This window comes from Sinocyclocheilus grahami, unplaced genomic scaffold, assembly GCF_001515645.1.
Source record: "Sinocyclocheilus grahami isolate Dianchi unplaced genomic scaffold, SAMN03320097.WGS_v1.1 scaffold16.1, whole genome shotgun sequence".
Classification (NCBI taxonomy): domain Eukaryota; kingdom Metazoa; phylum Chordata; class Actinopteri; order Cypriniformes; family Cyprinidae; genus Sinocyclocheilus; species Sinocyclocheilus grahami.
Genome location: NW_015505195.1, coordinates 3807186 through 3822401, shown reverse-complemented (window position 1 = coordinate 3822401; position 15216 = coordinate 3807186). Strand labels below are relative to the sequence as shown.

General features: G+C 38.7%; 1 protein-coding gene across 4 annotated transcripts in view; it reads right to left on the bottom strand.

Moving 5' to 3' along the window:
* The window catches only part of LOC107548967 (nuclear factor 1 C-type-like), a 113276-nt gene that overhangs the window by 71252 nt on the left and 26808 nt on the right, over positions 1–15216 (bottom strand). For all 4 annotated transcript variants that reach the window (XM_016229864.1, XM_016229871.1, XM_016229850.1 and 1 more), the window contains one exon: positions 5226–5757. In XM_016229864.1, coding sequence (XP_016085350.1) covers positions 5226–5757 — 532 coding nt within the window. The remainder of the gene's footprint in view (positions 1–5225; positions 5758–15216) is intronic.

The window sequence follows — 15216 nt, the reverse complement described above, 5'->3', positions numbered from 1 at the left end:
TTTTACAAAAAATATTGCCATAAACATACAAATAAATTAAAAAAATATATTTTGTTATTTTACTTTATGAATTTATCTCTCTTTAAAAAATGCTAGACAACGCTACACATCTTACATATTATACAGGAGGTATGAGGGGAAAAAAAGGTACAAAAGATGTCATTGTGTTTTCAAAAGGTACACCTTTGTCCCTTAAGGGTCCATATTGGTACCATACTAGTACCCAAAGTGTACATATTAGTACCTAAAAGGTACAAAAGGTACCACCCCAATGACCGCTTTTGTACCTTTTTATCTGAGAGTGAAGTATATGTAAACTAATGACTGTACACAACTGTACCATGAACTTTAAATGGTACTGTAAAGAACAAACACCATTGCATTATCATCATGATTTATAAATGGCATATTGCTTTTAATATGAGCTACAATGACATCAAATAGGAGCTTCATGCATCAGCGGAAGTGTTTAGCTTTGCAAAGATAACACTGTCAAAAGCTGATATGACAGAACTCATAGAGGAGTCAAAGCTCCATTATGTTACTGAATATTGACATATTCCAACTCCAAGGATTTCTCCCTTCAGACAGAGAGGCTGCATGTCAGACTCTTTTCGGAAGAGTGCTCTCTCTCAGGAAGCACTGCTCAGAAAGCAGCCAGAGGATTGGGCTAACAGTTATTTATGTAAATAGCAGGTCTTTCACCGAAACACCTAAAGAACTAGTAAAGTGTGAAAAGAAAGTTCTGTGGGGTTAGAACACTTTGATATTTTTTCTCGAGACCCGCAAGCATCAACCACAAGCGAGCAGATCTTGTTTTGTGTCAGGAAATCGCACCTTTGACAGTCAGTCTTAATGTATAATGATATCTTTGCTTTATGTAGCAATCCAAAAGTCTGAGAGCACTAGTGGAAATGCTCTTTGCTCCATGTTAATTTTCTAAATTAACATTTTCAGGAGAAAATATGAAGAAAACCAGAATGTATTATTATTTGGTTTGTACCTCTTTTGCTTTATTGACAGCAGCACAAGAGCTGATCATGTTCTCCAGCATGACCATCTGTACAAAGAGAGTTCACTTGACCAATGTCACATATTTACTTATATGATTAGTAACCTAGAAATAGTGCAGAATCTAAAATATTTTATTAATTTTGCATAACACTTTATTTTTTTGGTTAAAAGGCTTGTTTTGTCAAAATGCTAAAAATGAGCATATTTCAAGTATTAAATCCATTCATAAATCCCAGATGTTCAATACAATGTCAGATTTATGGACTGTATATCTGACAGTATTGTTATAATGTAACTTACAACAATAACTATTACTGACATACCTGTAGACTACAAGATATCTCACCACAATAGTATTGCAAGCACCCCATACATATAAAATATTTTGTATATAAAAAAGTAATTTTCTTGAATAAAACTGTTATAACCCAGCATGTGCTGCTTTGCTAATAGGCTGCTGGCCCTTTATTTAAGAAGATAAGCACGCCGAACACCTCCCCCTGTTGGAGGCTGACAGCGCTGTGAACTTGACCTGAGCTGACCCTCTTTCCCCCACCCCTCCCAAATTTCCGCTGCCAGAGCACTGGAGCACATTCCAGCTCCTCTGTGTTTACTGAACATGTGTGCGTCCAGCACGTGCGTGTTTGCTGCATCTTCCTGCTCAGCTGACTTGCAGTGCATTCTCACATGTGAAATAAATGGAAAGAGAGCCGATGTGTTTTAGTGCCTCTTCAGATGGCAGGACACCAAGGCTTGATATCTGGCACGGACGCCTCCAGTGCCACCAAATCAGCCGTGTGCTCCAGTTCGCTCAAACCACCATTCTGTTTGTTTTGACAAGCATAATATTTATTGTCCCAGCAAAAGCTTCAGAGACTGAGAGTTATAAAAAAATATCAGAGGAGGACTGGTGCACTAGCCAGGTCATGTGACCCCACTGGAAACCGATACGGCCCGAAACGAAGAGCTATATTTGATCAATTGCATAGCTCTAATGAGGTTGGTTGCCTAATCTTTCAAAAATGTAATTAATTTGATCATCTTTCGAGGGAGCCATTTCACCCCGAGAGACTTGCGGTTGTAACGTTTGCGAAGCGAATAGCCTGTTGAATGAGAGAAGGAGGGCAGTAAGAGTAATGGCCACTGTTTCTCAATCTGACCCCCGCCCCAGCCTGCTCTTTGCTCCATTAGCAAAGATATCGTAACAGAGCTGAAAGTTTAATCGCACACACACTAACACACAGCTGCCACTGCAGAAACACTGCCAGTCCTGTTCAACTTCACTGAGATGAAGGGAATTTGAGCATGCCTTGCAAGTGAAAGATGGCCCTGTGTCTTTAAGGGCAAATGCTGACTGTATGCCCTCTTTCACTCTAGCCTTTTTCTTGGCCACTCCCCATTTTAATTTCCTTGTGCTTCCTCTCTTTCTCTCTCTGCGGTGCTGCCGTTAGTTGGAGTGAGGGCGAATGGACGCAGTTCCTTATCGGACTGTTTAAAGCAAGGAGTTTGTAGGCTATTAGGCAGGTCAGGTGACATGCGGGCTGCCTGTCTGACCCAGACAACTGAGGGTGAAGGTCGCCTGAGGGGGCGGAGAGACAAAAGGGGCGGAAATAAGAAAGAACGAATGAGTAAGGGAGCAAAAGACAGAGAGAAAAAGGCAGGCTGCAGCTGTGAACTAAAATAATTTTCAAATGCTTGGCAAGCATTTATTTCCTTCTACAGCACTTATGCTGATGTGATATTGTTTTTATACACCAGACAAATAAACAAATAAAAGTTGACGAATAAAACATGAATTAGGCCAAAGAAGTACATTTTGTGGAACAGAATATTTGAGTGGAATGGTTACATTTCCTCCTCCCAGGTCACTGGTGGGAGAAACCTTGCACATACACTATTTTTCAAAAGTCGTAATAGAATAGAATTTTTTTAAATGAAATTAATACTTTTATTCAGCAAGGATGCATTAAATTGATCAAAAGTGATAAGGATTTATATTTCAAATAAATGCATCAAAAAATCCTGAAAGAAACTGTATGCACAACTGTCTTCAAGATTGATAATAACAAGAAATGTTTCATATTAAATCAGCATATGATGATTTCTGAAGGATCATGTGACACTGAAGACTAAAATAATGGCTGCTGAAAATTCAGCTTTGCGCCACAGAAATAAATGAAATTTCAAAATATATTTAAAAAAGAAAACAGTTATTTTAAATTGTAATAACATTTCATAATATCTCTGTTTTTACTGTATTTTTGATCAATAAATGCAGCCTTGGTGAACATGAGACTTTTTAAAAAACATTTTAAAAAATCTTACTGACTACAAACTTTTGAGCAGTAGTTTACTCTGGTCTGGAACGCTGCAAACATAGGTGGAGTGACACAAATGGTAAAAAGTTCCAGTGTTGTTGGATTGTTTATCAATGCTGCTCGACCAATCAAATTTGAGGGCTGAAATAACTGCTGTTTGAAGCGTTTCGATTTACATGCCTGATTGGTGCATATATTTAAGGTGCACTTAAGACTCTTCTGTACATGAGGAGATGTAGAGTGCAGTTAAAAAAAGAGAATAAACAATTCCTACTACACTGAGATTGGGATTTAATTGAATAAAAGGTCTGGAACACAATGTAGTGCAGGGGGGATTTAAGAGAGATGCTACAGCACTATTCACGAATACTCAGTATGCTGAGTCACCCTAACTGCTGCTGTACTGAACACATGAGCACACACACACATACACTTCTTCATCCTGACACACTGACCACTCAACTGAACTTATAAGCACTGCACATCCTTGGTGTCACTTCTACAGGATCATATCTGAATTGAACGAGTAAACAGTTTTATAAAGTTATATTTACTGCTTCTGCAGCATGTTGTTAATTCCCACAGAAAATAACGTTGACTCATACGGAAACTCAGGGAGAGCACGTGACACCTGTAGTTAAGTTTAAGAAATCTACAGTAAAAATGTTTGTTGTTTAGGTTACTAAATTGTCTGAATCATCATTCGGAGGTCTGACTATTTTTCTACGTGTATGAACGTATGGTTACGGTTTATTAGCCATAATGTTAAGTCCTGTGGGTGAAGTTTGCATGTTTTAAATATTTATTCAGGCTTCAACCATAAGCATATTACAGTAAATGCATTTTAGTTTGTTTTTACAAACTAAAGAATGAGTCAAAATTATGTTCTGTGCTAATCGACAGCATGCCAAGTTGTAGCCTAAACTTAAATTTATGAGAAAAACTAAAATGAAATAGAATGCACACACACATATATACATATATATATAAATCATTCTAATATGCTGATTCAGTGCTCAAAACACATTGCTTCTCCTTAGGAATTTCGAAAAAGAAAATTTTTCAATACAGTTTTTTCAGGATTATTTGCTGAATAGAAAGTTCAAAAGAACAGCATTTATTTTAAATATAATTTTTTGTAACATTATAGATGTACAGTATATACTGTCACTTTGATCAATTTGATCCATGCAAGTAAAGTTAAAGTTAATAAATTAATGAGTGTCCTTCAAATACCTGCAAAATGCTGCTAAAATACCTGAAAATACCTGCAAAATGCTGCCAAATTTTAGCAGAAGTTACAGCATAATGTCAAGTTCACAAATGACGAATGCAGAGTGAAATGCTAGATCAGCCCGAATGTATCCCAACAGCTTTCATAGCTCCATTTATACAACAAACATCCAGTAAATTGAAACACATATACCCGCCTGTCAGAGCAGACCCACTTATTTTAAATGATTTACAGTGTTGGCTCTGCGTATGTCTTATACTCCCTTTCTTCCTGTCTCTCTGGTTAAAACCAACTAAATGTCGGTGATTCTGACAGTGCGGTTCTGGTTTGAAAAAGCGTGGTGCTTCACGCTGCATTCGGAGGCCTGCAAGCAAAAGCTGCACTCAAAATTTGGAGCTCCTGGTACCAACAGCACAGGATGATGAGTCAACAGCTTTCTCAGAAGAATGAGCTAGAGCATCTTTTTACTCCACACGCCAAACTGCCACTCCACAAGCATAGGCTTCTCTGTACCTTTGCACAACGCGACTTCCCAGTACTGCCATTACGGTTCAGCAACAGCGTAGTTCTGAGAATCATCCACTCCCTCCGTACCGAATAGGTGAGAATTCGTTCACATACGCAAAAGCTTTGTTAGCATAGCAACTGTGCAAACTCACCTCTCTCCTGCACAAAGTAGGCGAGGTAGAGGTCCAGCTCTTTGACGGACACAGTGATGTGATGAGGCTGGACGCAGAGGATGGGATTGGAGCACAGGCCTCCTTTGACCAGCCGCTCCCCGTCCGTGCTCTCCAGCGGGATGCCCTTGAACAGAATCACCATCACCAGGTCCAGACGCCAGACTTTATCCGCCTGCCGCAGACAATCAATACGCCTCATCTTCCCCTTCTGGTCTGGGTTCGAGAGGACACAACTTGGAGGTTTCTTCCCCGTGATGGACAGCACAAAGTCCTCCCGACACTCAGGCCGGATATCTTTGCGGAGCTTGGCAAGGAGGCGCGACGCCCACTTCTGTTTGACCTCGGGTTTCTCGCCCAAGAGCTCATCCTTGACGGCACGCTCTTCATCCTTGGTCATTCGCTTCTCGTGCTTTTTGAAATACTTGCGCTTACGGGCCTGCAGGTTGAACCAGGTGTAGGCGAAGGCACGCACATGTGGCAGCAGCGCCTCGATGAACGGATGGAATTCATCCTGGGAGAGAAGAGCAAAAAACAAGTTATTCATGTGTTTACTCAAAATCTATTTCTGACAATCAAAAGCCATGTCTGCAGTTCAATTCGAGTAGAAAGGGGAAATGAATCATCCTGGCTCTTTTCTCTATTGACGCATTTATTGAAATGCGTTTTTTCCCATTCGTTGTTGTTAACCAAAAGAGAAAATGTAAATTCCAGATTTATAAATAAAAAAAACAACTCTCCATGATATTTCACAGTTAATTGTGTACAGAGCTTTCTATTGCATACACAGTCCTCCATTGTTTCCAACTTTTGCCGAAGCCCCTAGTGCAGTCATCATTTATCCAATTATGTTTTGTTGACTATTTTCACTTTCAGTGGTAAGTTTTCAATAACAACAACACACACAGATGTACCTCCCAGGCACGTTGTGAACCGCAGTCCCTTAACCGTTTAGTGCGGCATTCATTTGGTCTGACTAATTACTTCCATATTTTACCATTTCTAAAAGCCTAAACTAGCACCAGACTGTGCTATAAATGTTACTTAAACCCCAACCAAACATTAAACATGCACATCTATCAATTATCATTAACAAGACTCGAAGCTCTGCGCACACCACCGTGGCCATTTATGCGTGTGTGTGCATAAAACAGTCATAATGAGAGCTCTGCTTTACAGTTCTGTGATAATCATCAGCAAAAAAAATCCCCATATGCGAATGAACTTATGTTCAATAGGAGGGTTTTGTGCTTATGGCAAAGTAATGAAACTCAGGCTCAAGCTGAATGATGTCAGCTGTGGCATCAATATAGCATGACATAATTACCAGCGTGTCACTTTTTCTTAGGCATAATGCAACCACAGAGAGAGAGAAAGAGGGAGAAATGGCCAAGGGCTGCTTGGCTGCAGTAATTCAAACAGAGAGAAATAAAGAAAAAAAAGAGAAACACAGCACTCCCTGGTCTGGTTGTGCTGCGAGCAGTGAGCAGGTTTTAAAGGAACATAATGAGACGTGACTTCGGCACGCTGTGGATCTCATGCGATAAGCCAGTTCTGCAGCTCACAGCAGTGAAAGCTTTTACACTCTCACAGCTGCTCCACCGAAACCATCTCCTGAAACACCAGAACATTTACTGCTAGACTGCTTAAACACCTTCCTCAAAACACCACAAGACCTCGACTGATGGGTCAAGAGCCAAAATTGAGCCTTAGGCAAAAAAAAACAATACTGAATTCAAACAATAAATGCAACTAATCATAAAATCGTGCGGTTAGGATAGAAATGCAAAATACATGGTATTTTGGCCACAAATCCTGTACGCAAGATAAAAGAAAATACAAACCAGACTATTTTAAATACAGGTTCACTTGCATCAACTATAAATCTGAAGAAACTATTATAATTATTAATAATAAAAATGTAATATAATTAATATTTTTAGTTAATATTATATTAAGATTTTAGGGGCATTTCTGTTTACTACATTTATTTTGCCAGTGAATGTTGGTGTTGAAGAAAATAACGGAAATCTAAAGGAAGAAAAAAAGTCCCAAACATACTTGAATCCAATAACAAATGATGTTTTGCACAGAATTTGGTTGCTTTAGTGCAATATTTTGATAGCACGGCGTTAAAGTGCAGAAACCATATTTGTGTGTGCAAAACTGACTGACTGCCCTGTCTTTGTGCTGCTTCAGAGCTTTATTGGAAAGATTATAAAACCTCCTTTAAGAGTGTTCTCGCTGAAATGTCCTGAAAAAGAAAAACAGATTTAACATGGACATAATATGTCAGGGCATAATATGTTTTTATTTCCAGTTATTTAAACGTCTGTAGGGGGAGAAGCTGAATGCAAACAGAGTTCAGTAAATGGGAGGTTGAGAGGCCTGTAGACTTACTGTACACACTCACATCTGTAATCAGTCGACTCAGACGGAACTGATACAGTTACGGAGTAAACTTTCCAAAGATTTACAGTAAAACAAAAAAAGAAAGAAAAAAAAGAATGAATATGGAAAAATCGAGGCTGACAAAAACCAGAAAACCAAGCTGCACAAACAGACACAAGATATGATGTCCAAAAAAACTGCTAAACCCTCATCACGGTTAATTTCATGTGTTTAGAGAAACGGTAAGGTCGTTTTACTTAGCTAATGTTAATGTCCAAAATAGTTTGCCCCAAAATAGTTTCTCAACTAAATTTGGGTCCATTGAACAAATATTCAAACAGACATTCTGGCTTGAGTACTTAGAGGAGTCTGGACACAATTTTCACCCACTGACAGCGCAAATTTCCAGGAAGGAAACGCCAGGAGGAAATAGTGATTTCAGGAATAGAGGGGGATTAGAAATGGGCCTGTTTCCCTGCAGACGTGTGTGGATGTATTTTCTTCTCTTTAGAGCTCCTTTCACTGCTCTAGCTTCCGCACTAGCAAATACACCAACCACTCTGGTAAAAATAAACATTTGTTGGGCATTTTCTCCTTTCCGTTAAAAGTTCAGAGGCAGGTCAAATGAGGCCCAAACCAGGCAAAGACACACAAAACTGGGCAACTGTGTAATTTCTGCATCACTAGTGACTCCAAACAGAACTGATTATTTTTTAAACAAGTTTCCTGAACACGGCCAAAATCATATATCACTGTATGAGTCAAAGTAGAATCATGCATGAGTCACGGATATGGAGGACCAACTCTGCACTGCAATGCAATAAAATGCAATTCAATAAAATGAATATCAATAAAAAATAAATAAATAAAATGAACATCAAAACTGCAAAAATTGATGACCAAAACCAAAAGATATGGTTAAGTCTGGGATCAGTACAATAACATCTTCACATTCTGAAACAATTAAATTAAAAACAAAACACTCTAAAACTAAATCCTGATTGGACTGGTCACAGTCACTGTAAAAGAGACAATATATGAACACCTGTCAGAATTCTGTATTAATGTGACCAGTTATAAATGATTAGCTATATAAATACAATTTAAAAATTAATTTAGTTTAAAAAGTTTGTCCTCATCTTGACTTTTTTTGGGGTAATTTTGTATTATATTTTGTATAGCTAAAGTGTACATAAATTAAGATGGTCCTGCCCATCAATACATCTACTGCAATATAAACACTAGAACAAAAATTCTCCTAGCTGACACATTGCACAATATATACACAGTCCGTCATACCACCGAACCCTAGGAATGAGGAGAACTTGAACCTGTGTCGCCCACATAAGCACCCCTCAACTCAACCTGTCAGATGGGGCTAAACCACAGCTCTGACTTGGAAATATAAATTTTTAAACCCTGTGCCTTACGGCTGCAGTATTTACAACACTAACATGAAGACGATTAGTGGAGAACCGAGTAGCATATTGCATTTCTCTCTTTCCATCTTTATCTTTCTCTCCTGCCTACTCAGTCTTTTTCCATATTAGGCCTGGACGTGCTCCAACGGAATGCTCTGTTTTTACTACAATCAGTCTGAGAAGAGCGCTTTGACTGCATTTTGTGTGCACATTAAGGATGAGAATGTTATTGATAAACATGGCTAATGAATGGCTTCATTATGGCAGATGAACTGAGCATCTTTGATCTGACAGAGGCTGATGGCAGGGCGGCTGTGATAGCATGAGGGAAACGGTGACCACTGGAGTGTCCTGAAAAAGCCAGGCCTACCAGTTCTGCCGCTCTTGCTCTGTCAGCCACACACACACACCCACAGCTGTATTTATGCAGTAATTGAATCATTTTGTTATTGCGGAGCTCAGGGAAATGTGTTTTTATTCCTGTCCGTTGCTCGGATACCATCTTTATTATGTCTTAAACACAGAATGTGACTTTTTTTCATTTGCGCAAATCTTTTTCCAAGTAGAGACCGAGAGAGAGAGAGACCGAGAGAGAGAGAGAGAGAGAGAGAGAAAAAGAAAGAGCGGGAATGAAAGAGGGAGGGAGCAGTCCAAAAGATGACAAAATAAGGGTGATGCGGTCACACACACCCACACAATGTGTTGCTATGGTCATCCTGCGTGTCACAAGCATGTGTCCCGGGGGCTGAGCTTTTCCCAGACAGTCTTCCCAAAATAACGTGGTCAGGAAAATTGAAGATTGATTCCGATGCTGAAGAACTAGAAGATTTTCCGAGACTCATCATTAGCAATAAAAATAACTGCCGGCTTTTAAAACTACTATTTTAGTAAAACCATAAGTAGCGATCAATTAAATAATCCTGCAGTTTTCATACTTTGCTATGATTCACCTTTCACCTTGTGTAGAACGCAGTGTGCCAAGGGAAAGAAAATGCAAGTGAGCCTTGAATTTTTGTAATACTGCAATTTACCCAGAATGCCCTCTGAGCATTAACAGCAGACATTCTCCCCCACCCTTCCTGCACTGTTACACAGCTGTTGCCAAAAGCACTTTCTTTCTCTTTCTACTGACTGGCTGAGAAGTGGATCATCTAGGATCTGAGGAATGGATTCAACTTCGACATTCTTTCAAAGTCAACGTATCAAAACAGGGAAGAGTGGGCATGCTTCTGTTTGCGACACATTCAGAATCAGTCATTCTGGGTATTGTACTGTCCTGCTTCCGTATATACTCTGCTATACGGGTTTTACAGCAATAAAACATGCACTAAATATACCACCAACACCAAGCAAATATATTTAAAAACTATGGACCTGAATAAAGTGTAACTTAAAATGTAAGTGAACACCATTTATTTTAAAGGGACAGTTCACACAAACACACACAAAAAAGTTGTGTCATAATTTACCCTCATATCTTTCAAAACTTCTATGACTTTCTTCTGAGGAACCCGTTGGGAGATGTTTAGCAGAATGTCCAAGCTGCTCTTTTGATGACTGTTTGATGTTTTCAAACAATGGCTGTCAAGCAAGATTTCATTAAAATTACTTAAATGTGACTGTCTCTTGCACAAAAAAAAGGCATATGTGACCCTGGACCACAAAACCAGTCATAAGGGTACATTTTTGGAAATTGAGATTTATACATCATCTGAAAGCTGATGTACGTATAAATCTAAAGAATGAAGTTCTTAGCAATGCATATAACTAATCAAAAATTAAGTTGTGATATATTTACGGTAGGAAATTTACAAAATATCTTCATGGAACATCATCTTTACTTAATATCCTAATGATTTTTGGCATAAAAGAAAAATCGCTAATTTTGACCCATACAATGTTTTTTTGGCTATTGCTAAAAATATACCCAAGCGACTTGAGACATGGTTTTGTGGTCCAGGGTCACATATAGGTTTGGAACAACATGAGTGTGACTACTTTATTGATTGATTGATTGATTGATTGACATTTTAATAGCTTTTTAAGTTCACTTTTATAATAATACAATTAATTCAAATATATTTCATATAAATATAAATATGTTGTTTCAAATAGTTTTCTACTATCACTGCATGACATTTCATGCCCACTACCCAAGTAGACTTTTACAACTGTATTAGTCCACACTGTCAACATAACACTGAAAAAAACATTTGCTAAAATAAAAACAAAGTGCCATGTGCTTTAAAAAATTTGCAATTTAACCAAGACAACAAGTTACATCTCTATAGTCCTTTGTGTGTCTTCCTTTCTAAACACTATTGGATACATCTGAGAGCTTATCAAAGATACAGACCACTGCAGTAGGTTATTCCTCTGTGCCCAGTGGGCTGATGGGAGATGAGGTTCTGAATGCTGAGTGGATCAAAGTGGATGTTCTGTGACTCACACTGCATCTTTCTTTTCCTCCCTCGCTCTCTACTGCACATGTGCTGAGTCAGCCCTCAGCCATGCAGCATCATTATGGAGGGAGGGGGATGCTGGGTAACCAACCTCTCTCAAGGCAGTGTGTGGATGATGTGCTGCAGTAGTAGGTTACGCTGTTTGCTCTTTCTATTTAATGTGATATTTTTATTTCTAATAGAGTTGTTAATTTAGAGCAATTAATTAAAACTGTGATGCAGCAAGATGCTAAAAACAGTAACACATGGTGCAGTGGTCAGAGATGCCAGTCTGCACGTGAGCAACAATATAAAAAAAAGAAAGTGCAAATGAAATTTAAGAGCGCATCCTGTATGAATGACCAATAAGTTGACACAGTATTATACAAACAAAATCAATTTGATTTCTAAAAATGCACTTTGCTTATACATTCAAATAAAATGTAATTAACAAAAAATAATAAAATTAAATATAAAATAAAATGTAATTGAAATCTTGTTGCCAAAAATAATATAATAAAATAAAACAAAACCCATGTACCTAAATGTTTCCCTTTGATTGCATTTATGAAGAGTTCAACTACTGAAAACAAAAGATCTTTTCATAACATGGGGCAAAAAGATGCTGGGAAATTTCATTTCATTAGCACAAAGGACAAAAAGGAAAAACAAGAATGTGTCTCTTCATATGCTAAAACATACTCTAAAAGATGCATGTGACTTTCTATCATTGAATGACACAGGGTTCATGTTCCCATGACAGCTAAAACACCTGTTCCATTAGCATCTGAAATGCCATGAACCTCTCATTGATGATACAAGGAGAGGGTTTGTTTCCTTTAGGATTTGAAACAAAGATGGAAGAGGATAATTATGCACGACTCAATCTATGCAACAATTAGTGCCTCAATCACTATCTTTAGGTCTTTGTGATTTCCAGGGCCGGTTCCTCATGTGTCTGCTAGAACTAAGGTGAGCGGGGGAAGGTAGAATGAGAGCCTTCAATCAAAAACATAATTTCAAACATGGGAAAATGTCGTCTCTCGTAGTAAAAGAGCCTAGTAATGTCTTTTCGATCCAGTAAGCAAACTGACTAACTTCAAAGAACCTCCATTGCCCTGATTTTAGCAGAGATTGGGGCTCACGAAACACGAAAGTATAACTGTGCGTGCAAAGAATTCAGTCATATGGTATTTTCCACTCAGTTGCAAGTTGCTTGGCTCATTTGCAGAAGGGGTTGCCAGTTGTGAAAATGTCCCCAAGTTTCCTGGTTTCTAAATGACTGAGTACAAAACACTGTGAACAAAGAAATGAAGCTCTGGGAGGTGTCAGACACCTTGCCCACGCGAACACAAACTACAAACTTTCTGTGATGCTGCACAAAAGGTCAACCATTTTCCCTGAAATTAGAGAAAAATCTCTCTGTATTTTTCCTTTTTTTGGTCTTATTTATAATACTCGAGCAGAACGAATTTCTATGTAGGCTAAATCATTCATAAAACCATTCTTATGTAAATTGCACCATTTGATTTACATAAGAAAGATTTTACAAATTATTTACACGGTTCAGATTGTGTTTCATGCATGAGGCCCAATGTAGTTTCCACCTCTTCTTCTCTAATTCAGTTAACAAAAAATAATAATAAAACTGATCTTGTGTGTGTACCTTCTCAATGCACATCTATGATCTTATTGTGAACAATTCATCGGTGCATGTCATAAAAAGGCAAAAAAAATATTAATTTTTCGTCAAAATGTAATGACTTGCTCTTTCTCCAAACTGACCTCACTTTTGCACTGAAATCACTCAGGCAATGTGGACTAAAGGATAATGTTGACCAAGAGACTAATAGCTATTGAGAGACTGTTCCATTCTGGTATGTAACATCCAATCAATTCCCACTGGATAAAATCAAGTTCTGCTCTGCATTTCTTCTCATTAAATATCCATGTCACATTACAAAATGGGTTGCAAATGACAAATAACACTGAATTAACACTGACAAAACACAGGCAGATTGTTTGTTCAAACTCTTTTGTTTTTTTTTAATTCATATGTTTCAACTTTTTACTGGGAGATAAATATATTCCCATTTCACATTGTATGGCTTAGCAAAGACACATGTGGCTAGCCTTTCCTTGTTTGAAATATTACATAACACATAATTTGCAAATGCTTGTAACGAATCAGCTCATGGGGAAACCATGGCTTTTCCCAGTGGTTGGTCTGGAACTTGGGTCTGTTGCCATGGTGATGGCTCTGTCCTCTTCTGGCTAGGGGCTCTCTGTAGAAGGGTTTTGCATTGTGGCAATGCTGGGTGCCTTCTGGTGCCCGCTTTGGATTCTGAGTTGTGAAGTTCAGAATCAGCAGCGATCAGTCCATGTTCAGACTCTGGGTCTGAGAATTACTTTATGATGTTTTAAGCCGCTGGTGAGGCTGCAGGATCAGTTTCTTTGATGTCCTCAGGGTCTCTGCAGTATTTAGGTTGCCAGATGTGTTGTCTCTGGCCAGCTCGTTGGGGTCTGTGGGGTCCCACGGTGTGTGTGTGTCTGCAGTGATCCTCTGGAAAGGTCCCTGCCCCACCCCCTTGTGGCTGCTGGTTGGTGACGTGTGAACAGTGGCTCTCGCCCCCTATAACTCATTAAGGAAACAACAGTTGCTAGAACTACTGTAATCCTATAGAAAACGTGAAGATGGTGATGGTAAAATAACTAAAATAAGGTAAAACTAGAACAAAACAAATAAAAGGGGTCCTAATAGCTGTAGGAAATTAAAAAGGGAAAGTAAATAAAAATATATAAAAAATAATAAAAATTGATTTAATTAAATCTCAAATTTAATAAAAATCGATTTAGCTGAATTGGTACATTTGGGCTAAACAAATGTAAATAAATGCAATAAAATTAAAGAGAGGTAGAATAAAGTCAAAACAAAAATAAACAATAACACAAGTAAAACTAAAGTATGTGGGGAGGGACCGGCCAAACTGTATCCAAAGAGGAGGTGATGGCATCAACAGGAAGTGACACCAGGGGGGACGGGGATAGAAAGAGAGAGAGAGAGAGAGAAAGAGAGAGAGAGAGAGAGAGAGGAGTGGTTAGAAAGTTACACTTTACACGCCTATCTAGCGTTAGTCGTATGCTAACGGCTAGCAGTTGATGTAAAGGGCTTAGCTTAAGAGTTAGCTTAACACGGTTGGTTTACATGCCGTTCTTTGTTTACACACAGGTCTGTGAAGTGGGTGCTGTTGTCAGATTAACCGGAAGAGTCTGCTCACACTTCCGGGGTCACGTGTTGCTAGGAGACCGATGCAAACTCACACCAGGTGCAAGGGTAGCAGAACTTGCACTGATGTGAGCATGCAAGGGAAACTCGTGCGGGGCATAACAGTCAGTTATGATATGTCCCATACAAATTCATTCATTAATCAAAACAGCACATTCACTTCACAGGCAATAGTGGATTCGTAGTTAGCTACGCTAGAATAACACCATTAATTTTACGTAAATGTTTCACATGAACGAATCAAAATGAAATACAATGATACGTAACACATAATAAGGCCTTAAATCAGTGAAATGAGGTTTCCTTTCCAGGTCCTTTCTGGCTAACTTTTCCAGTTGCTCTTGCTGTTCAGCAGCTCTCAGAGCCTTTTGAAGTCTGTTGATTTCCTCCTGTAACTCCATTCTGCTGGGGTCCTTGTGGGATACCGTCGTGAT